The sequence below is a fragment of the Haemorhous mexicanus genome, chromosome 6 (genome assembly GCF_027477595.1).
Source record: "Haemorhous mexicanus isolate bHaeMex1 chromosome 6, bHaeMex1.pri, whole genome shotgun sequence".
Taxonomy (NCBI): Eukaryota; Metazoa; Chordata; class Aves; order Passeriformes; family Fringillidae; genus Haemorhous; species Haemorhous mexicanus.
The window spans coordinates 45,676,046-45,700,368 of record NC_082346.1 but is presented as its reverse complement, the minus strand read 5'-3'; the positions used below and the strand labels follow the sequence as shown (position 1 = coordinate 45,700,368).

At 37.9% G+C, this 24,323-nt stretch overlaps 1 protein-coding gene across 1 annotated transcript in view; it reads right to left on the bottom strand.

The window, feature by feature from the left end:
* TSHR (thyroid stimulating hormone receptor) overlaps positions 1–24,323 on the bottom strand; it is a 42,199-nt gene extending 17,876 nt beyond the window's left edge. The window contains exons 1-5 of the mRNA XM_059850101.1: positions 24,067–24,323; positions 13,553–13,624; positions 10,545–10,619; positions 1,662–1,736; positions 434–508 (exon numbers count right to left, since the gene is read on the bottom strand). Coding sequence (XP_059706084.1) covers positions 434–508; positions 1,662–1,736; positions 10,545–10,619; positions 13,553–13,624; positions 24,067–24,242 — 473 coding nt within the window. The 5' untranslated portion in view covers positions 24,243–24,323. The remainder of the gene's footprint in view (positions 1–433; positions 509–1,661; positions 1,737–10,544; positions 10,620–13,552; positions 13,625–24,066) is intronic.

Here is a 24,323-nt window from a genome sequence, read left to right as displayed (position 1 = left end):
CATTCTCTTTCTTCAAGAAATTGTTCTGCAGTTTGCTTCACCGTGCCAGCACAAATTTGTTAGTATAATTTTGACAGGATGGCTTGATGTTAGAAGGATGTATGCCAGCTCAGGTCCCATGTGTCACACTATTCTGACTTCATATTAATTCAGGTATTGCAAAACCAAAACCGAAACAAAAGCGCAGGGCCTGTAGAAGTTGTGTATCATGAATGTGCTGCGTGTCCCTGTCTCTAATTCAGGGCAAATGTGTAGTGCTAGGTGAGCTGGCATTTTCTAGATTTGGTGCTAAGGATCATTGAAATACTGCTTGAAGAAAACCACTTTGTCAGACTTAAATGATTTTTTTCTCAAAACCAGAAACCTTCATTATACATTTTCATGTGGTCTGAGGATGGCAATATTCTAACCAGCTGTAAGGACAGATACTTACAGTAAAAAATTCACATCAAATGAATAGATTTTGTTGAGGTCTGGAAATACTTTGAGTCCAGTATTAAAAATACCACTGAAAGAGAGGAGAAACAGAAAGAATGACTGCATCACGGAACAACAACAAACAATGTATTTAAAGTGTTCAACAGAGCAGGATGGTTATTGCATCCTCTCTGTTGTCAATCAATCCATTTATAATCAACTGTCCAAAACAGAAGGATGCAAGAACAGCATAAAAGAATTCAAAATGCCAGACTACTGATAAATTATAGAATCAAAAAAATGAGAACACATAGTAATAAGACAGCCAGGCAGATCTGCAGAGGGAAGAAACTTGTGAGGTTGATAGGAAGAAAATAATTAAATCTCTGGTTTATTTTAACTTGAGACATTAAGGCTGCTTCAGTTAATGGTCTGGACCCCAGAATCCCCTATCTTTCAGTGAGGCTAAGAGTTGTTCATATGGCTCTAAAAACGGAAACTGTCTAAAATGTGAAATGCTTAAAGCCCCTTCTTTATGAACTCCTATAGAATGAAAACAACTGCAATTCTCAATTTCTAAAACTATTATCCTGAAATGGAATTTTTTACTACTTTCTTTTTTTATTGCTTTCACATCTATAGGAAAAACCTGGAGAAGTCTTTCCTCCTTGCCACTGCCCCCACCACATACACATGGAGGCTTTTCTTCCAAATATTACTCAAAATCACAGAAGTTTCTTTAGAAAATCATGGGAAAGGTTCAGGATTTCTTTCTGCCTTAGAGGTCATATGAAATCAGGTGTCTGTAGGTGAGCTTTTCCCATTTGGCTGACAGGTATGCTTTAAAACCCTGTGTAAATGTGTAGTAAACACTAAAGACGTGTATATATTTGTTGTGTCCCTTCTTCCAACTATTTCCTACAAAAATAGAGTAAGACAGCACTTATCATAAGCAAAGAGCTAGCTGTGGAATTTTGCTAAGAAATATTAGTGTATTCTAGATATTTAATGGATAAGACAAATGGGAAAACTACTGATGAATTTGTGAACGTGTTTTCCTTTCTCACAAAAGTAGTAAGAGTTCCAACCCCTACCCTTGCTGGCTTTCTGTCATTAGAATAAAGTAACAGGGAGAAACATGGCAGTCAACTCCAAAATCAAATGTAAACCAGCAAAACTGCTATAATGTAAAGAGTCATCTGTGAGATTTAAGTACCAGTTTGTTGCAGGTACCAAGTACTTACAGGTATTTCAGAAGTGGGAGGTTCTTAAAAGCATCTGGATCTATGTAATCCAAGTTTCTAAGATTTCGAATTTCACTGTAAAAAGGGAGGAACATTGACAATTAATATTTAATAACGTATGACAACAGAGATCAGCAATGTTAAAGTTAAATTTCAGGGACCTAATTCCTGCAATAAGCTTTTTGTTCTGGACAGCACTAGCTCAAATCAGAGTGATCTTACAATGATGCATTATCATCTGGATAGGTGCTATCCTGGGGACTGGCCTTTTGAAGCAAGGGGATAAGAAGTACCTAAGATTTGATTATTGATCCTTGTCTGCATGGTCCTAAAATCAAAACAAATACCCTGTGGTAATGGCTGTTACTTTGAACATGGTGAGGGTTTTGTTTCTACAACATTGAGTAAAAAGAAGAAAAGTAAAACCTTTGTTATTTGTATATAATAATCCTATCAAATTACAACCATCTATGCAACTTATAATTTTATGTACAATTTTTCTGCTTATTTTCTGTGTGGGTCTGACAGTATTTTGTATTATTTTTTTCCTGTCTTTTAAGAGGCCATCAAGTGATGGCTCAGTCACTTAAATCATCTTTGTTCTGAGACTTGAAATGGCCACAATATTCACTACATAACCATGCCCAGCAGTACAGAGGATAGCATATCTCTTTGCTATATAACAAGGCAAGACATAACATAGACTTCATTCCTTATATCTTCTGTCCACAGTTAAATCTTTAAATACTTCTACCCAAGAGAAAGCTTGGTCTGCAAATGGCTTTTTAGTCTGCACATGTTGAAAAACCAGCCTGACACTAATCACAGCTATGGCCGTGAGGGTGTCACCACCATCATTGCCTGGAGTCATTACTCTTCCTCATTTTTCTGAAACGTTTGTCTCTTCCCTTAGTACAATTTCCCTTAATATTTCTAATTCCTCTATTTTCTAGCAGATTTCTTTCTTTTCTATCTATAACAACAGTCAGCAGTCTGTCTGCACCAAGCAGACTCTGCCAAAATTCTCAGTATTGAGGTAGATTCGATAGACCTACCGATTTTCATCTTTTATTAAAAAAGCCCTCCCCCATCACATGCAGACTTTTAATTTCTTGGACTCTTTACTGATTCCAGAATTTTTGCATGGATGGTTTTGCATGTTTGCTTCTATTTGTTTACCTTAAATCAGCTCTAGACACTGGTCTCATAACACTGCTGAAACAACCCTCAGTCTTTCTCAATATAGAAACCATATAGAAAGAATGGTGCCAGGCTTCCTTCTGACACTAGCAGTGGAGCAATGGGTCTGAAGAAAACATTTCAAGCTACTTATATAGAGAAATTTGACAAAGATGACAGATTTAGATGGCATGGCGGTGCAGGTTATGTGGGTGATCTTCCAGCCTTAAGTCAGTCAGAGTAGAGCTGCTACTGGACAGAGACCCAATGGGCAAATACCAGTAGCATTCAATTTACCATGGCCTAACTGTGCCACGTAACCTATATAATATAAGAATCAGAAAATTGGTATTTAAAACTGTCTCTGACGCTGGAATTGTTTTAATAGGATAAAATCAACCCAGACAAGTTGTCTAAGAAATAGAAGTGGGAAAAGAGACAGAAATTATGGATAAATCACTATGAAGACACTGGTACAAAGACTTCAACCTTTCCATATATTTTTGTACTGATGAAACAGTTCTGCTTCACCTTTCAAGTCATCGGTTTTCTCTCTGTGTACTAAAACACTGCAGGGAAATGAGGATTACCCTTTCACTTGAATGTTAAATTGATGTCATTAACTGCTCTAGTACTGCTACTGTAGTGCTGCATTCAACTATTCGTCACATCTGTTAGCTACTTTGAACTGTAGCTGTGTTTCTGTATTTAAAAGAAATCCTCTCAGTGGCAGTTTCTTGCTTCTCTCCAATTATTTTATTAGTTATGCAGCTATCACATTCCCAACAGTGGAATTTACTTCATAAACTCATAAACATTAACTGACATGTTTTTTCCATCACTGACTGCTTTCAAAATGTTGGACTTGTGAGCTTCCTGGCCTGATAATCCTCTGTGGACTAAGCATATTCCAGGGAAGGAGAGTCTTCAGTGCAGCCTTTAGCCTGGAAATGGATAATGCATTGGAGTATCAAAGAGTCATCAGGTTTTGTTTTGTTGCTATTCATAGTATTCTGCCTAAATTATTTGGATGAGGGTACTGGAAATAAGAATTCAAAATCAGCAGATGGTACTAAAATTAAAAGAACAAAATAATGTAATGAGATACAATTTTGATTTATTAAGTAATTGGGCCATGAGAGGGCATTTGCTGATTTAAAAAGGCAAATGAAAAGCTATTTAATCTGGGAATAAAATATTTTAAACAGCCAGATGAGACAGCACAGTAATGAGAGTTAATCTTAATGTGAGTGAGGGAATCAATATGATTCAACTAAACATTGGGAAAAGGTTTATATGCCTGCTGTTCAATTTTCTTGAACTGGTAATGTTTGGATTCAAAAAGAAGTATGCTTTAATATATACTGTATTTATACTTGCAATTCATCCTACTCTTTGTATTGCAGAGGTGCCTTAAAGCCCAAAAGGAAGAAAAGGGTCACTGTGGAGCAGACAGCCAGGCTCAGAAGTGTCTAGTCAAAACAGATGAGAGAGGTATAAAAATAAAAGGTGATTTGACAGAAGTGAGTGTTACACTTAAGAAAAAATGAGGACAGAAATCCAATTTTCTCTACTTCTAGTCCAGTCAAATGTGCCTTCTGCATTTGACTGGCCTGAATGTGTGGCCTCTCATTTTATCTGGGTGAAAAAGAGAAAGATCTTGTGTGCTGTGGATAAGTGTAGGTAACACCAAGGTGACCACGACACACAGCTGAAGTGCAAAGAGTAGATTTATTCCATCATCTTGCTGGCTGGAGGATTCAAAAAAAAAAATCAGGTAGAGACACACAGACTGCTGGGCTCGTATTAGCAGGGGCAAAACACAGTGAGGCCTGAGTGCTGCCTTGCATATCAAAGGGCGCCTGGAACATGTGCAAATCTTCACCGGGCTGTGTTCTGCCATCTCCACATTTCTTATCTCTTTTCCCTGCTTACAAAGAGGTTCCAAGTCTATGAGAAGAATGCTTTTAAGTCTTTCAAAATTTTCTGTTATCTTGTGAGAAAATGTCACTTCTTCAGTAGACAAAAAATAACCAAAACCAACACAGATACATGAATTCTCTGACGCTGTTTTCTAACATCTCCTCGGTGCACGATTGGTCTCTGAATGAAAACAATTCTAATCCAATTTATTTTTCTCTCTTCTTGCCAATATTCTCTTTTCCAACCCTTTCCTCCCCAGAGTTCTTAATTTCCATTCATGAACTGTGCTGTTGTCCTTGTTTTAAATATTCAAACACGACTAGTCTTAGAGTACTGGAAGGAATTTCTCCCTAAAAATCACAGATTTCAAGGATATCTACTGCTCCATTAATATTGGACCCTATGAAGTTAAGCCCTTAAGGAGGAAGGACATTTGAATAATTCTGATCTTATCAATTAGCAGGACAAACTGCATTTCACAATTTCTTTTACAGTAATCAGGCATGAGTAGTATACTCAAAGACACATAAATGTATGATCCTAATTCTCAAGCTGTAATCAAAAGACTGCTGTGGTGTAAAGATTAATCCCAAAAAGGTCCATAAAGATAGAAGAGGAAGTTGATTATCAGTAAATTCATTAAGCAGGGTTTGCACTTTTATCATTTATCTTCTATGAATTGGTGAGTTGAAAATATTGAAACTTATGAACTTAAAAAGTTACGGTTCTTTGAAAAGCAGCTCTAGGAAAACTATTAGTTGTTTAAGCTGCCTAAAATGCAGATAAAGCCAAAGACTATACTTAAAATGCCTAGTAAGCTAGTTCCAAAATATCTCTGTGTCTGTGAGAGCTGATTTTAAATTACTTTTGAGATGCAGCTTTAGAAAATAGAAAAATCATGGCATACAGCAGTGTTACAATTCGGAGTCCTTCTAGGCATTAAGTGCTTTTAAGGTATAAGAAAACCTGAGACACTTAGTTGGCACTTTTGTTGACCATTGATGCAAAAAGGCAAAAGGTGCCCTGAACAAACATTTCAGTCCTATAAACAATAAACTTTGCAGTCCTAACTGAAATTACTTAGAAATGCTCATTAAAAAAAAAAAAGGATGCTGCTACTTACCTACAAGCTAATAGAATTATTAATGGAGTATTTACAAAAGTATTCAAAGTTGCTTTACAAACTCTACTCCATTCTTGGAAGTACAGAAACCATTTTAAAACTGTCTTATTTGTGCTTTAAAGATACTTGATGTTTGACATTTTAGTTCTGGCACTCAGACTAGGAATTAAAAATGTACTAGGTTCACAATCAAATCACCACCTGACTGTCCAAGAACTGCAATTCACTTTTCCTTTTTAATGAAAATACACAAAAAACTTTATCTCATCAAGAAAGGATGTGCAGTGAAAGTCACTTGATTTTATAAAGATATGTGTCAAGACTTACAAATAACTGTGAATTTATGTTTAGTTGCAAAGCTATAACTTCTTGCAAATCCAAATGTATCTAAAAATGAAACTAATAGTAAGAACTATTCAAATACTAGGCTAATTAATTAATTAAGACATATGTTTTCCAGCTAACTTTTCAGAAATGTTAATATGCTACTTAAAATTTTATCTGAATTTGGTAACATTAAAAGAAGCACAAACAATTTACATATTTAAGTGGAATCTAAATGTCATTCACCAGACATGTTTTTCATACCTGCCTTGCAATATTGATACATTTTTGAGTCTGTTTAAGCCCAGGATTCAGAAATTGCAAATCTGGCTTTAGAGTAGCAATATAACCATGTTGTGCTGTGATACCTACAAAGACTAAGGGTATCCAGGTCAGCAGTTGTGAAATGTTTTAAATAAGCTTTGTTTTATTGTATTGTAATAACCTAAATTAGTAGCTCCCTTAGCGTCTCTCACTTGTACACTGCTTCCATGTTTCATTCTCCCCCTGCAGCCAAACCATCCATGTTATTTCATCTGCATGCACCTGTTTAAGCCTTTGCACTGCCGGCACCAGAAAACTGGCTTAGGCTCCCAGCAGTCTTCTCCCTACCTCCAGACTGCAGATTTTAACAAGATTGTTTTGCACAGCACTTATCCCAGCTCTGAAGTTCACTGCAGGTACACAGCATTCCCCCACAAATCTCTCCAGGTGCTTCTCTCTTCTTCCTGCAGTGCCATATCCCCTGGCCTGGCATCACGAGCTGTCCAGGAGAAGGGCAGCCCTTGCCCAGAGGATGGTGGGGCTGCTCTGCCCTTGGCTCCATCTCCCTGCAGAGTGCTCCCCCACCAGCTCTCCAAATGATGTCACATCTATGAGGGCAAGCCACTTGAACCATAACCTTTGGCCTTGTTCCCAAATGCTGAGAGGGCTTTTCATGTGGTTGTATAAGGGGAGAATCCTTTATGAGTTAGGAGAAGAGAGCAGGGAGAGACCAGAGGAAGGTGAGCCAGGACACAGGAGAAAGAAAAGAAAAGAAAGAAAGGAGAAAAAAAGAATGAGGCTCTGAGGTTCTGTTTGCAGGAATGTTTCCCTGAGAAACAGAGACCTAATTACATCAGGTTTTTATTTAGTGTAATGTTACCAGGTTTCAGTTCTACTCGTAAGGCAACTACACCGAGACACCACTGATTGCTAATCAGACCCTTTCACAATTGCACTTACAAAAAATGCATACTCATGTAATTGTATGAGAGAGACAGATCTGAATTCGTAAACAGACATGCTTAAAAAAGGTAAATACAAAAAGAAGAAACAAGAAACCATTGTGAGACCAATTTAGCACAACTGGGGAGAAGAAAAACCAGAAGTTTGTTCCTTATTTACATCTTCATGGAGTGGAAATTTTGCCATTAAAATAGAGCAGGTGATCAGTATCCTTAGTTTGCAGAAGTTGCTCAGTACTTGAAAGGCATGGATGCATAAAAATATGACCTATGCCTAAAGAGCTGAGGTCTGGAAGGAACAGAAAGTCAGGACAGAGGTATGTGAACCAACTAAGGACTGAGAAAATGGGTTGCTGAAGATCAAGGCTGAAGTGCACTAACTAAGCTTGGCAGACAGATCATGATGAACACAGGATGCTTATTCACATAACACTTGGCTCAAAGCAAAGCATTCGTTTCTCCCTTCTGCAAACACTGAATTTTCTCTTGAAAAGTTCTTATGTTTAAAAACAAATGTTTTGAGAATGAAACTGTGTGTATAAGTTTCAGTTAGGGTAAAAAGATTATTTACATAAAGCTGCACTTTATGAAAGTTCAAAGGAAAACAAGTTATAAAAATAAAACTCTGTGAAATGACTTTTCAAAACTGTTAATCTCAACCTCCTTTAAAATACTTTGTGATAATCTTAACCTAGTATTATTTTAGCAATAATACTTTAAAAATACTATGTAAATGGACAACATTAAATTAACACATAGCACAAGTTACAAATTTATGTCTCTATTATCCTGTTGTTTGGAAAGTAAGTCAAACTCAACAGTGATAGGTTTTAACAAATCAGGAGTTATAGAAACAATTCATAAAAATTATCAAATCTATAAATTGCTTTCTTTCACAGCTTATATGCAACTGTTTAATTTTCCAGGTGCTTGGATATTCCCTGATTAAATTATACATGTGCCTTACTTCCAAAAATATTTTATAAACCTGGTGAGCACTTATAAATGGTAGAGGTGGCGCTTCTTTGTGGACTATCTGCAAAGTCTTGGGGTTTTCCTATAACTTTTGTGAGCAGAGTTCTGATGTCTTGTCCTGGCTAATATTTTTGGCTCTTGTGCAGTAAAAAAAAAAAAAATCTTGTATGTCTGTCTGCAGTTTCTCTTGGCAGTGCTTTGTGAGAAATACAAGGGGTCCCACTTTACCATACCCTTGTATAGTGGAGCAGGAAACATTCCCTCCATGCCTTCCCCACAAGCCTGTGCCAGGGGTGACATGAGAGTAGGTGCCTGTGAACTCTGCTGACTCCTGCACAGACCTGCAGCTTCCTGGTCATGGACAACACATCCAGGTCTAGGGGCTGGAGTGGGTGTGGTTTTGGAACTTTCTGGAGCATTTTATCTTTAATTTCTAATGAGGTGAACCACAAAAGAAGTACCATATGAGGAATTTGTAGTACATAGTGGCAGATGCTTTATTCATTGCTGATTAAATGGGCTGCCAGTAAATGTTTCATTTAATGTTCATTTGTATTAAACAAGAAATTTTAAAGACACAACAACTATGAAAGAGGAAGAGAGAACATGGACACGACAGGCTTAGAAAAAAATATCAACATAACAGGAAATGGTATTCTAACCAAAGGTAAGTACTGATATCACACCAAAGCCTTGCTGTGAAACTCAGGAGTACTAGTGGAGCATGTTGTTGGCCTGAAGTAGATCTCAAGATCCTCGCACTCTGCTTCTAGGTATGCCAGTCAGGTTCATGTTCTCTTAGAGGAGTCACTTACACTTTCCAGCATTAGTTTCTCTCTTTATCTTCATTAACAATAATTATATTTTTCTCCTGTAACTTTGTTAGCCTTTCTGATTCATACTGTGTAAAGTAAAAGGGAAAAAAAATCATAGAAAATAGAGCAGTGTTAAATCATCATCTAATTCAGTCTCTTTCTCTGAGTGAAGATTAAATAGATCTATAGAATTTCAGACTATACAGGCTTAAAGGCCTGCAGTGGTAGAGACAGTGTCTCCAGGAAAACAATTCTAGTTTTTATTACCATAGGAATAAATACCATCCATAGGTATACATTTCCTAGAGGTTGCCATGAGTCTCATCTAATCTACTTTAACATTATTATCACTTTTTTCAAACATTAGTGTGAAAATGGGTGGTAGCTTTCACTTCTTGCAACAACCTTAAAATCAATCTGCCTCTGGCATGTTTTCTTTCTGGACACAAAAGACTTTTCTCTCTGACCATGTTTTCTGGATCCATGGTGACCAACAATGCTCTCCCATGGAACCTCTGCAAACAAAAATCTCTGAAATATGCCAAACTGTAATTCAGCTGTGCTTTAAAACAGTGGCACACTTTCCAATCCCTCTTTTGAATCAGTAATGGAAACATGGAAGAGTACCAGATACTGGAGGGGTCCTATGGAGCTCTCCATTCAATACATTACATTCTCATTTTGACAGGGTCCTGATGGATAACAAGAATTCTCTGGATGAGTCCCAGCAATTCTGTAGCTGCCCTTAGAGTGTCACTTGGTGTTGGTTGGTCAGAAGAGGAGAACAAAAAGGTGCAAAAACACTTCCCAGAAGCCTTTTCCCATATTATTCTTGTTCCATTTAATAACCATATAAACACTCTTCATTTTACTAGTGCACTTTCAGAATGATTACTTATTCTTCATGTCTCCAGGTAGTGCCATTTTGGTCTGTGCTTTGCTCCTTCTGATTTTATTTCTTATGCTTATATTGCTGTTTTATACTTACCTGCAGTAAATTGACAGAAATAATTCTTAGTTACCATTTTATTTCAAGTTGACATCAAGTTCATTATGCACCCCCACTAGTTTCTCAGTACATTTATCTGCATTTCTATGGGAAGGTACAGAAGGGAACCAAAAAGATGTATGGAAAGCAAGCACAATGAAATAAGCTCAAAAAAGAGATTGACTCACTCCACATTATGGAGAAAGGAAATGAAAAAAGGAATATTTACTACATAGGAGACAGGAATGATGAACATCACCATGTATGTTATTTCCACACATTCCAAATTTATCTCATCACTGTATTCATTTATTTATTTACAATACTTACATGTGAGTGACTTTGCTTAAACTGTAGAAGGAATGGGCCTCCAGACTCTGAAGTGTTTCATCTATAGAGATGTAACTAAACACCAGCAAACAGAAAAATAAACAAGTCTCAGACACTGGGAAGCCACAGCTAGTGCCCATCATGCCGCTTCATTTGTCGTCTCATTATTTTTCTCATCCAGCTATGATGACACTCAGAAAGAGAGCAGGATTTAAATCAGATCAACACTTGGCAGCAGCCACAAGGCCTTCTTGCAGCCCTTATTTTCTTCCTTCTCCCTCTCTCCACCTTTCTTTGCTTTTTTCCAACCTCAGCATCCCCTGTTATTGCTGCCCCTGTTGTCCTCTGCTGCTGATGGAGAGCAGCTTGGTGACACGTGGGGCACTTCAGGAGAGGACAACCAGGAGCAGGTAAGGCAACGGAGACTGAGTGGAGGCTGTGCTGTATCAGCTGGCACTGGGGAGCACAGGAGGCGCAGGTACATGTGAGGTGTGGGGAGCTGTGTGGTGGCATTGGCTGTGGGGCAGCAGTGTGCACAGGGTGGGGAAGGATGCACAGGGGAATCGTGCTTTGCATGGGGCTGCTGGCAGGGAGTACTGGGGGATGCTCCTTTGTGGGGAGAAGCTGTGGAGAAAACACATTGAGGAGCTACAGACTGGGTGTTTCTGAGGTACTCGTGAATGTGACCCCAAAGCATCATCCAAAACCCAGAAAAAATGTTCCTTATCCTTGACCTTAAAAATACTTAGTGTCCAACATGTTCTTAAGTCAGCAGAAAGTACCAGGTGAATCCCTTTTACCAAGATTTTGTGTATTTGCTTTATTAACGGTGTAAACCAGAAATTTCAATTGCATTTGAATATCCTATAGAACTTCTTTTACTCAGTGATGCCTTTCTGACAGGAATTAGCTTTCCAATTAAGCACATAACTAAAATGTTTTTTCTTTCATTCATGTGGAAAAGCAGCACAGGGGAAAAAATTCTCTACTTCTGGCTATCAAGAGTACATAGCCATGCTTTCATTTAAGAGAAATTGTAGCTCTAAAATTTTTGTTTATACAAGGTTCAAAAAGAGGACAACTAAATTTTCTATTCAGTACAGATAAAAAAACATGTTTATTTGTGGAAATCATATAGTAGACACCATATACCAAAATGAGTTGCTAACTGCTGTATTTTGAATAATAAACACAGTATATATTGCCCTGTTGAAACTTCAGAACATTTTCTAGATGAATTTGCAAAACCAGGAACGATCTGGTAATTTTCATTGCACGGAAATTATGGGCTGGGAGAGGCAAATGAGACATGGTACATTAGAGGCCAAGACATACACGTAAAAGTTGTAGTTAAAACACAGGTACTGCTTCCCCAACCTGAAGTTTATATCAAGGGGGTGGGAATTCATGTTTTGGGGTAGTAGTAATGCTATAAGAAATATCCAGATGGGCATTGAAACTATTAAAACTTAAATTTCCAGGGGACCTTTTGGAGCTAAAGGAGGGCTGACACCCTTTTATATTGAATCAAACTCTGTTCTAAACTAAATTTATCCTTTTTATATATAATACTATATATCATGTGAGGGATATCCCTCCCTCTCGAAAAACCCCTAAACAAGACCCCATCTATCTGTTTAAACTCAGATGGTAAATGAAGCTGCAGATATCCAAGAACCATTACTTAAAAGGATTTTAGGAAGTCTTTATTTCAATATATCAGGATGAAGTAATAAAGTATAATAGGCAGACCATGTTCCCCCAAAAGTCCTTTTCCATGAATTCTTAAATGGTAATCCTCAGCTATTCAAAGTTCATCTAGAATTGAGACTTGCATGAAACATCAAGGGCAAGAAGAATTCCTATTGCTACATTAGTAATAAAAAGCTGAACAAGAAAAAAGTGGGCCTATTGCTTAATGAGGTGGCTTAGTCAGTTAATAGTGGCCACAGATAAACTGAGCAGCAGACTGAGTTAGAGCCCTATCCATTCTGGTTGGATCATGTGAGCAGATTGTGGACTAAAGCCCTCCTGAGGTCCTTTCTAAGTTACACAGCTCTGATTCTGGGGCGGGAATTGTGGGGTGACAGAAATTCACTGCATCAAACAGACATGCACAGGATCACAGACTATGGGCCAGCAACAAAGAACAAACAAATGTGGGACACCTTTTTATCCAGACTGCTGACATCAAAGAGCAGTACAGTGCCAGGGCAGCCGCTGAGGAATCCATCCAGCACAGGTAGCTCGGTCTGCAGCTGCAGTGTGAGCTGCAGGTGAGCTCTGGGTGGGAGGAGCCCGAGGCCATGAACTGCTGACCTTTTACATAACAAAGTCCTTTGGCCCAGCCAGGTGAGGGGCACACTCAGAGACACAGCAGGAGCCAAGGACCACGACACTGGGGCACTTCAATTGTGAGGGTGTAAAACCCCAGGGATTCCTTTGTTCGGAGTCCCTCCTTGGAGGCACCAAACTCGGGCTATTTTCTTATTTAGTTATTGAATCAGGATGAAACCATTCAAAGATCTGGACATCTGAGACTTTGCTATGGGAAATGTGGGGTCGAGCTGGCAATGGTGTGAACATGACTCTCAGAGTGGCTCCTGGATGGTCGGACAGGCGAGTTTCCTTAACATAGCCGCCTTTATGGGACAAATTTAAATTTTTAGCCAGGACCAGCAATTGAATACCTTAATTTGTTATAAGTGAAATGAGTTCCTGTAATTTGCAAACTAAAAAAATGTTTAATAGCTTTATTTATCACATCAACATCAATAAAGGAGGAGTGGTCTTGTTCACAAATGCACAGAATGCCTTCCTATGACTGGTTCAGGTTATAAACAATAGAATTATTACTTTCAGTTCTAAAATGTAAGTGGTGAGGTAGCAAAGGTACACTAATATTTTCATTTCATAAATCTTTATACACAAAGACAGAATTTTGGAGAAGAAGAGTAATTTTTAACAAAAATTTAAAAGAATAGTATCAGAAACTGAACAGAACTTACATCCTAGAGATGTTGGGGAGATTGGAAAAAGCATCACTTGGAATTTTTCTTAGATGAGTCTCCAAAAACCTCCTAGAGAAACAAAAAATTTGGCAGTTAATATCCTTTGGTAGCTACAATTTAAGATTAAAAAGTCCTACACAGCTTCAGCTCTGCTCCAATATTTTTGTTCTTATCTTGCCTTTTCTCCGTGTTGCCATCTTTGCCTCATTTCTATTCTTGTTTCATTATGTGGCTTGTTTTGTTTGCTGTGCTCCATCAATCTAAATTGCAGCTTTCTGCATCATCCCTCCCAAGAATTCAACAGTCAGTGGTGATAATGGACCTTCCAAAACTCCAGAGCATGATCAGCAAAACATATTTGGCCATTGAAATTAATGAAGTATTAAGAGAATTCTTTTAATCATTTCAAGCTCCACAACGAAATCCCATCCCTCATTCTGAGCAAGAAATTCAGGCATGTCAGCCAATATTGAATTAGAGCAATTGCAACTACCTCCCCAGAATTCTGCATTTTCTTTGTAATAAATAGAACATTCTTTCTCCTCAAACATCTGACGCGGGGGTGGAGTGTACCTTACCCATCTGCAGGAGATTTCAGAAAAACCCACAATATTTAAGGGAGATACTTACGAGCAGCCAAGCTCTTAACAGCATGAATCTCCAGCAGACTCATTCCTCTAAATAAGAAATACTTCTGAAAATCAGCCTATGATAGCTGTTAAACTTACAGTTACAACCTGTTGTTGTTAATCTTTGGTTTTCCAATACAGTTTGGGAATACACTTACAGAGCATCTAGTCAATGATTAGTTTGAAGAATAATCAAGAACAAATGATAAACTTTTCCCCTAACTGCTATTTAACAACAGTTAAAGGAAAAAGAAATAAACAAATTAGAATGATTTCCTGTTTCTGTTTTGTTTCATAATGCCAAGTACCTGATTACTACAATTATATTTGATTTACATAGCCAAATATATTATTATCTTGAGATTTATCAAACTTCTGGAACTTGCATACAAGAAATAAAACTGCAGAAACAGAGTTTAATAATAAAAATATATGTAGAAAATCTCCAAGGTTTTGTCTTGAATTAAACTATAAATTAAGAGAATGTACATTGCTATAATCCCAAGGGAAGAATCTACTTCCTCAGTCTACCTTCTCTACTCCATATATTTGTTACAAGAATGAGTAAAGACTTCTACTCTTCCAACAGTGGGTTGATATTTCTCCTGACCTCAATACACCTGGCTCCAAACAAGCTCCCAACCATGGGAATGTCAATTGATCCAGAGGTTATGTCCATATAGACATTATTTTAACATCCACAGCAGTATCAGTGATATTACTTCAGTAAGATACATTAGGGAAGTAAATATATAATTTTACATAGTTGTCTCTTCATTTTAAAAGAATGCACATCTACAAAACACAATAAGTAAATAAACACCACCCAAAGAATTTCAGATTGAAATTATATGATTTATAATTTGAATCATCTCAACAAAACCTTTATGTATTTTAATGAACTATTCTCCACCAATACAGGGGGGAAAATTTACCCTATGTCAAAATGAAACAGAGTTTGTCAATTTAAAACAAAGTAAAAAATTTTACATTCAAAATTCATTTTTCTGAGAAAATTATAAGAAACAGTGACCTTCTAGCTTTAATAAAGCAGAAATAAACATAACAAAGTAGTGGCTAGGTAAGCAGCTATTGACACATTCGTTTCTAGTTTTTTTATATCAAATTAAATCCAACACAAACAAAAATATATTTTTAAATTATTCTGAAATAAATGCATTGTAGTCTTTCAGTGGTGCAAAAATAGTTATAAAAAGGCATTTCACATGGTGACATTTGTGCTAAGCTTACCAGAAGATGATTACCACCTAGTGTCCAGTGCTAGTATTACCAACAGAGTAGGAATGAGGGAATGATTCACACAGCAAAGGAACTCTGCAAGTAGGGAATGACTTCTGAACATGCAAGACGACATAGCTGCTTTCATACAACTAGCAGTCCCACAGAATAACATAAAGTATCCCTCAAAACTGGCTCAGCCCTAAGAAATTAAAGAAATACTAGATTCCTTCAAAATGAAATTGTACAGGTCAGTGTTTGGGACAAGTAGGTACTGAAAGTAAGCTCTTACTGCTAATGTATCCTCTTCATACAAACTGAGGTACATATGGACACTCTCAGACTGACAGGCAAGAATTTAGGTTGGTTACTTGTGAATTTATAGCAAATAGAAAACACCAATCCACAATGTTGGAGCTTATCCATGCTCAATTTGTTATCACCCAGTGCTTCTGACTGGATTTGAGTAAAAAAAGTCTTTGCAGGAAGGAATGATCCCATCCTCAGTCAGTTTTCAGATGACACCAAGATGGGCAGGAATGTTGATCTGCTGGAGGGTAGGAAGGCTCTGTAGAGGGTCCTCTACAGGCTGGAATGATGGGCCAAGGCAACTGTATGAGTTTCAACAAAGCAAAGTGCCAGCTTGCTGTGTCCCCTCCCAGCTCCTTGTGCACCTCCAGCCTGGTGGGGTAGTATGAGAAGCATAAAAGGCTGTGACTCTCTAAGCACTGCCCAACAATAACTTACACATCCCTGAATAATCAACTTTTTTTCCAGCACAAATACAAATCCAATCCAATACATAGCACCATACATGGTACTATGAAGAAAATTAACTCTATTCCAGCCAAAATCAGGCCACTTCTCTGCAACTTTTTTTTCTTTTCATTTGCTCCAGGCCTTTGCCTGGCAGTGCAGCCTGAGGAAATGGAGCATTACCTGGAGTAGAGGATAGACCAAAGAAGCACTGAAGTGTACTGGACATACAGCAATCCATGGGACCTGACATGTTGCACCTAAGGGCAATGAGGGTGCTGGCTGATATCATTCTAAGGCTACCCTATCATCTTTGAAATATCATGGTGATCAAGGGAGGTTATGTCTGAAAAAGAAAAGCACCATGCACATCTTCTAGTGAGGCAAAATGGAGGATCTGAGGGAACACAGGCTAGTGGCTGCTATGTAGTTATTTTTTGTGTGCAAGTAATTTCATACATTTGAATGTCCTTTTGCAGACACTATGTACATAATCAGAGGCAAAAAATATCCTTTATTTTCATCTATATTTAATCTTAATAATTCCTAACATTCAGTTTGACTTTTTGACCTCTGCTGAGCAGCTGGCAGCAATTATAGGCACTTAGTGGTTCTCTGATTAAAAGCAATAGTAGCCAGCAATTACAGCCTAATCTTACTCTCTTTCCCTTAGGAAGTGAGCCTCTTCTGACTGCTCTTTTCTGAAATTTCATGATCCTGTTTGAACTTCCTTTGCAGCAATTTATAGGCTTTTAGTTCAATATTTCAGAAACTCAGCTCTTCTCTTTTGTAGTTAGAGCACGTTTCATAGCAGGCCATCATAAAAGTTTAAAGTTCAGGGTAAAAAAGGTAGCAGTGCTGGGTTTAGGTCAAACTCAAAATTTAGTTCAAAAGTAATGAAATAGGCATGTCTGTGATCACAATACAAGAAAATATATGAGGTAGTAGGGTTTTAATATGGCAATCGGGTGAAGTCCCAGGTGACTGGAAGGGATGAAACATTGTACCCATCTTTTAAAAGGGTGGAAAAGAGGAGTGGGATAACTACAGACCTGTCAATCTCATCTCTGTTCCTGGGAAGATCCTCCCAGAAGCTATGCTAAGGCACATGGAAAACAGAGGTGATGTGAGACAGTCAGCACAGCTTCACCAAGGGCAAGTCCAGTCTGACCAACCCAGTGGCCTTCTCTGATGGAGTGACTACATCAGGGGCAAGGGAAGGGCTGCAGATGTCATTTATCCAAGGCTCCAAGTGCACAGGGCAAGGGAGGGGATTCTGCCCCTCGGCTCTAGAGAGTCCCCACCTGGAGTACTGCATCCAGCTCTGGAATACTAGGCACAGGAAAGATGTGCCCCTGCTGGTGTGGGCTCAGTGGAGGGCCATGAAAATGATCAGAGCTGGAACCCCTCTGTGTGAGGAAAGGTTGAGCTGGAACCCTTCTCAGTAAGGAAAGGTTGAGCTGGAATCCCTCTGTGTGGAAAGGTTGAGCTGGAATCCCTCTGTGTGGAAAGGTTGAGCTGGAACCCCTCTGTGTGAGGAAAGGATGAACTTTTCTTCTGCTGGGCTTTTTCAGCTTGCAGAAGAGAAGGCTCCAGTGACACTTTATTGCAGCCTCCCAGTACTTAAAGAGGGCTTCTAACAAAGTTGGGGACACACTTTTTAGTAGAGCCTGCTGCAATAAGGCAGGGAGTTACGATTTTAAACTAAAAGATAGTCAATTCAGACTAGATGTAAAGAAGACATTTTTACAATGATTGTGGTGAAATCCAGGCACAGATTGCTCATAAAGGTGGTAGATAAATCATCTCTGGAAGGTCAGGCTGGATGGTACTCTGACCTGATCTAGTTGAAGATGTCCCTGCTCATTCAAGAGGTGGTTGGACTAGATGATCTTCAAAGGTGCATTCCAACCCAAACTACTGTATTATTCTATGCTAAATTATAGTATTAGGTTTCAATTCAATTCGATTATTCAATTTTATATTTATGTATCTACTTATTTGTGAGAAAAAACTAGCTCAATCTTTTCATGTTGTGTTGTTCAGCCTTTCTTTGTAGAGTGCCATTTAAAATGCCTATTTCTTTGCATTCATCAGATGACACTCACTGGCTGGAGTTCAAGAGATAACTAATCTTCTTTTAGTATATGTTAGCAGCTCATTGCCTACATTTAGGCTTAAATTGTAGTGCTTACTATGGCTGGCCTCACTGCTTCAACTTGAGTCCATAGCACTGCACTTTGCAAAATCTTGAGTATCGCTTTCCATTGGCTGGGGTAAGGTACCAGGGCACTGGCTGGTTTGTACAAACTTGAATAGAACAGAAGGTGTTGACATAAAATGGCCTTTTGCAGATGGCTCACTTCTCATTTTTGAGTAAAACAAGCTACTTTTTCTACTCTCTAAAATGTGGCTACCACGAAGTAGCCACCTAAGTGTGGTTAAGAAGCTGTTATGCCATTAGCAGCTTCACAATATATATTGTTAATTTTTTTGAGACTCTTTAATGTGTATTCTGTGAACATAAGAATATGTAAGGGCTGAGTCCAGCATAACACAAAAGCATGTTTAAAGTTGAGTTTTTGTGGAACTGAGACAGTATCTCATTTTCCCTATTCCTGTTTTGGAAAATTAGCATTTCATAGTCGTCTCTCTGAACTTCATGTGGGAAGGTTCAGTCACACTTGGTGATGAAGGCAGATCATTTAGACATTTTTAAAACTCTTCCTGAGACAGTCCAGTTTTCAAAATATAATCACCTTTTATAGACCGTTTGGAGGTTCTGTAAACCCATGTTAAGGAAAACATCAAAAATTTCTTGATTTTGCAAATATATAAACAGACTGTATGAGTCAGATTCATTAAAAGTTGCCCTCTCCACTGATATTAGCTATTTACAAAAAATCTGAAAAATATTCCTCAGTAGTCACATGGATTTTTTTTTTTTTTGTAAAATTTAAGCTTTTTCCTTTCCTTCTACAGATGTATCAATAAGCTCTGTTTCCCTATTCAAGAGAAGGCTGTTGTTTGCTTCTGAAGTGTAATGGGTTGGAAATGTTATGTCAAAAGAAAACACTGTAATGAAAACTGATTATAATAGCAATTCAAGATTCAGTGTAGTGTAACACTTAGAGAATCAGTCTCTTAAATCACTGTTGAAATCAACTCCAAAAATAAAAGTTTTTTAAGTCTGGTATAAACTAGTCTTTTGCTACTATGATGATCAAAACTCGTCATCTTAACAAACAAGGAAATTATACAAATTAATTTCTACTGCCTTATTACCAGTGTCTTCTGTAAAAATGTCTGATATTCTTATTGAGGTTCATCTTTTCACAGTATTTAAAAAAGAACTACTTGCAGTCCTCCTGCTTTCTGTTGAGCAAACTATGTGTGTAGTTCAAAAATGCTGAAGTAATGCCTGTTTCTATGTCTTTTTGGTTTGTGCTTGTACAGTTCCTAGCATTTGATAAGTTTCTGTGCCATGACACAGGAAATTTAAATGTTCCAAATGTCCAAGAAATGTTACTGATACAATGGCTGATAAGGTATGAAAGAAAATATTGTATTCAATGTTCTCAAGATATTATTTTGGTCTTTAGCAGTTTCTGTATTCCTGTTCTTCATCTGCTCACTTTGAGTTGGCCTGTGTATGTACAGTAAAGCAGTGGACAGTTCATAAGTTACTTCAAGAACCCTTAGAACAGTGTTTCAATTTACCACTGGGATTATGAACAAATCCTTTTACTGTAACATTTCAATTTAACTGAGACAATAATACAAACTAATTTTTCAACCTAGTGTATTGGACCTACTGTATATCAAATTCAGGATTGTGATGTGTTAATAGCAGGATTATAGAAGCAATACGATGTCTTTCTAAGCATAATGTGTAGGTAAATACAATAAAAATCATCAGAATTGACAAGAAAGTATAGCTTTATGTAAAATACAGTATTTAGGAAACATTTTATGTTGCAGCCATGTACATAGAATTATTTCTATCATTACCTGACAGGCAATTGATAAAACAATTTCATGGATTTGGTAAGTATAACGGTGTTTGGTAAAAAAAAAAAATTAATTATTTTAAGAAGGTTTGAATCTGGCTTTGTCTTCAGAATTGTCAAATACTTTTACAAATTAAAATAACCACATATTTTTTTGAAAATGAATTAATTGCAACTAAAACATTATTTCAAAATGTGCAGCCATTCTATATTACCTACAGAATATACAGAATATTTGGGCATTAATCAAAAGGCAATACCCTATCTATGGCAAATTTACTGGAGCAAATGCACAGCTGTAACTTTGTACCTAATGTAAAGAGCATATTTTTGAAGACTGTACTGGTTGCATCTATTTATATACCAGTTCCTCTGTCCTTGCCAAACATCCTCTTGTTCAATTTCAATCAAATTTGATTGTGTTGATATGAAAATAGCACCTGGGTACAGGATGGGAAGGGAAGGGAAGGGAAGGGAAGGGAAGGGAAGGGAAGGGAAGGGAAGGGAAGGGAAGGGAAGGGAAGGGAAGGGAAGGGAAGGGAAGGGAAGGGAAGGGAAGGGAAGGGAAGGGAAGGGAAGGGAAGGGAAGGGAAGGGAAGGGAAGGGAAGGGAAGGGAAGGGAAGGGAAGGGAAGGGAAGGGAAGGGAAGGGAAGGGAAGGGAAGGGAAGGGAAGGGAAGGGAAGGGAAGGGAAGGGAAGGGAAGGGAAGGGAAGGGAAGGGAAGGGAAGGGAAGGGAAGGGAAGGGAAGGGAAGGGAAGGGAAGGGAAGGGAAGGGAAGGGAAGGGAAGGGAAGGGAAGGGAAGGGAAAAGAAAGAGTTTAAGTTATTTTAGTAAGTGAATGCAGGAGATGTAATGCACACTGAATAAGAAGCAAATAGTTTTATTGTCAAAGAAAAAAAATTAAAACCAACTAGAAATAGATTTATAAAATGAAAATAATTGCTAAGTACATTGAGGTGATGCTGGGATAGTGATATCACCTGAATATGTCATCATCATGATGCTAAGAAGCATATTACAATAATTCAAGAATTATGATGCAATTATATCTTTGGAAAAATGTTCAGTGGGGTTTTGGTGATGTGTAAGTAAACAAAAAAAAAAAATCTTATACTGAAAAAAGGTCATCTCCTAAATCAATATCTGTTCATTCAGGAATTCTGGATAAGCACCTGCATTAACTATATTTGGATAAATAACAGTTTATCACTTTTCTACTAAAAGAGTTAGAAAAAAACTTTTATTGGAATTCCCTGTAAGTATTTCTTAAAAAATGGTTCACCCCATTCTTTTAAAGTAGTAAAAGAGAAATGAGAACAGCTCTGATTGAATAATCAGAATGAAACTTTAATTGGAGTTTCAAGATCCTGTGCATTGAAAAGGGCTCATCATCTCCAAAAGCTGGCAAAGCATTCCTAGACTCACCAGTCTCTTAGTCCTACAAACCCTACAAAACTGAATAGCCACACAAAACCATTTTTAAATTGGCAACCTTAAGGTTCACTCATTACCACCAAGAAGCAGAATTACTTTGCCTAAAGTAACAAACTTGCTGCATTTAGGGAAAATGGTAGAGAGTTTTAACATAAAATGTGCAATAAGTACAGCTACATATCTCACCTCAAAGAAGTGTTTATTTGTTCTTACGGTTAACAGAAACTTCAATTATTTTGGAGTCTTTTGTCTTTGATTCAGAACTGCTGCCTATTGTATGGCAAAAGGATGAAAACATGACGGAATCAGGGGCACACACTTTACAATCTCACAAAATTCTGTGTGCTGTTTTAACTGCCACTTGCAAACAATCCAGTCTGAAGCATCTGAAAGCACTCTGAACAAAAACCACATTTAGTAAATGTTATGACTCCCATTTAACATTTGGAGGGAAGGAAATATTAGGACATTTGCAGAGAGCAAGGGACTACAGAATCAGGTACAGTCCACTAGACTTCAGCAATTCAAATAAGAGAAGAGAAGGAAAATAAAAACACTTTATCCAAAGAGAAAATTTCAAACTGAAGTAAAAAAATGTGGTGGTTTTTTTTGGTGTTTGATTGGGTTGTGTTTTGTTTGCTTGTTTGTTTGTTTGGGGAGGTTGTGTGTGAAAATTCTGTTTTCCTTATTTCCTCAGATAATTCTCCCATTTTCTTTCAAATAAAAGACTCTGCAGCACACATTCTACCACTTCTACCATATGCTATAAAACCACAATTGTCATTACCTGGAATATTTTCTTGACATGGCAGGGAGTACACATCTTGAGAAGTTTGCAATGGTCACTCCAATACGTGCACATGATTATATTTCCTCCCAAATAAACAGAAAAATATTTCTCTGTTGTTTTCATTAGTTGCTTTTCCCATGGAAATCAGATCTTCACAGGGTGTTTTTGTCTTTTCAAAACAATGGCTTATTATTTTACAGCCCCCATTACTACTGGTGTTTAAAACACTAGAATTCCAGTGGCCAAAGTGCTTTATTTGTGGAGCTGTATGCAGAGAGGTACTTCTCAGCCATCAAAGCAGCATATTTCAAGAAAAGTATCAGATTTCATTATGTGATCTCATTGTTTCTATTAACTATTTTAAATGCCTGTACAAAGGCATTTTCTCCTATAAACTGAAAGAGCTATATTTTCTAACTTATTGTGGTAGATTTCAAAGAACATCCTACTTGGTGCATGTTGTAGCATTACTGCAATTTCAACCTAAATAAACTGTGTGTATAAAAGTATAATAACAAAAAAATTTGTATAATTTAAAATCTTAACTGAAATACTGCAGTCTAACCATCCAAAAAATTAAAGGCAAGCAAAAATAATGGAAATAACATAAATATTTTTTTCTTTCTTTCTAGGAAAGTCACCAATTTAAGCTTTTACTTTCAATGTTAAAAAATCTGAGAAGCACTCAAATAAGTGCAAATAATTTAATGGATCTTATTTATATAAAGTCCTGAGAATCATTTTCAAGACATAAAGGAATCAATCTGTTACTGGTCACCTTGCAATTAAATCAACTGAGTTTGAGTTCATTTACTTTATCAGAAAGTAATCTATATTTACAAGTGAACCTTTCCATAAAGACTATAAAACTTTTGTACCTCAAGAAACAAAGTAAAAGCCAGGAGTGATTCATCTGCTCAGTTGTAGCTGGCAGGTGCCCTTTCAGTCTCATTACAGTCTTTGACAGATACGACACAAGATGCTCATCTGGACTGGCAGCAGGAACCCAGTGTGCCCGTAATGTACCAAACACTTAGCAAACACTTAGGCTGAGCTACCTGAGTTACTCTATCCCTTTGGCAAGCTCTAAACTTGCTGCTTTATCCCATACTCCACACTTTCATCTGAAGTACCCTGTCTCCCAGACAGTATAGTTGGATTCTCAATTCTCACAGATTATTTTTCTTTTCCAGCTTTGACAAAGAAGCTGAAAATGCAGAGAGGATTTTGTGGGAGTCTTTGTGAGGTGACATATCCAGTTCCTATTGGTTTTTAATCACAAAATTGTGTTTGATCTACCTTTCCTTCCTCTCATCCCCTAAGTACTTGCCACACAGAATCCAGCCTACTGCTCACTTTGCCCACAAACAGCCCAGTTACTTATTTTCCCACATTTTTCACAGAAGTCTTAAGATCCAATGAACCATCTCTTCACAGCTCTTTAAGGTTTGAGAGTCACTTTTCCTACCTTCTCCTGCCACACGCAGAGTCTGCACACTGCCGTTCCGCCATCCTGTACCGCCCAGGTAATCTGCAGCACCTCTCCCCTCTCACCACTTCCTCATCTCATAGGACATCAGCTCAGAGCATCTCCTGCCTGCAAAGTATGAACACTCACAGCTGGCTTCCCTAAACCGTCCCAATGTACTCACAGGGTCTGGGTGTCCTCCGGAAGGCTGGGAATAAAGTAGATGTCCCTGCAAGTGATTTTGTAGTCCTCCCAGTCAGAGCACTCGCAGAAGGCTGAAGGACACCTCCCTGCACCCCGGCTGCACAGCACCAGCACCAGCAGCAACTGGTGAAGGAAGGCTACCGTGAGGCACAGCATCTTCCGCCGTCCGCTCCCGCTCTGCCCCTCGCTTCTCCGAGGAGACGAGGAGATCCCAGAGCCGCACGGGCAGACCACGCT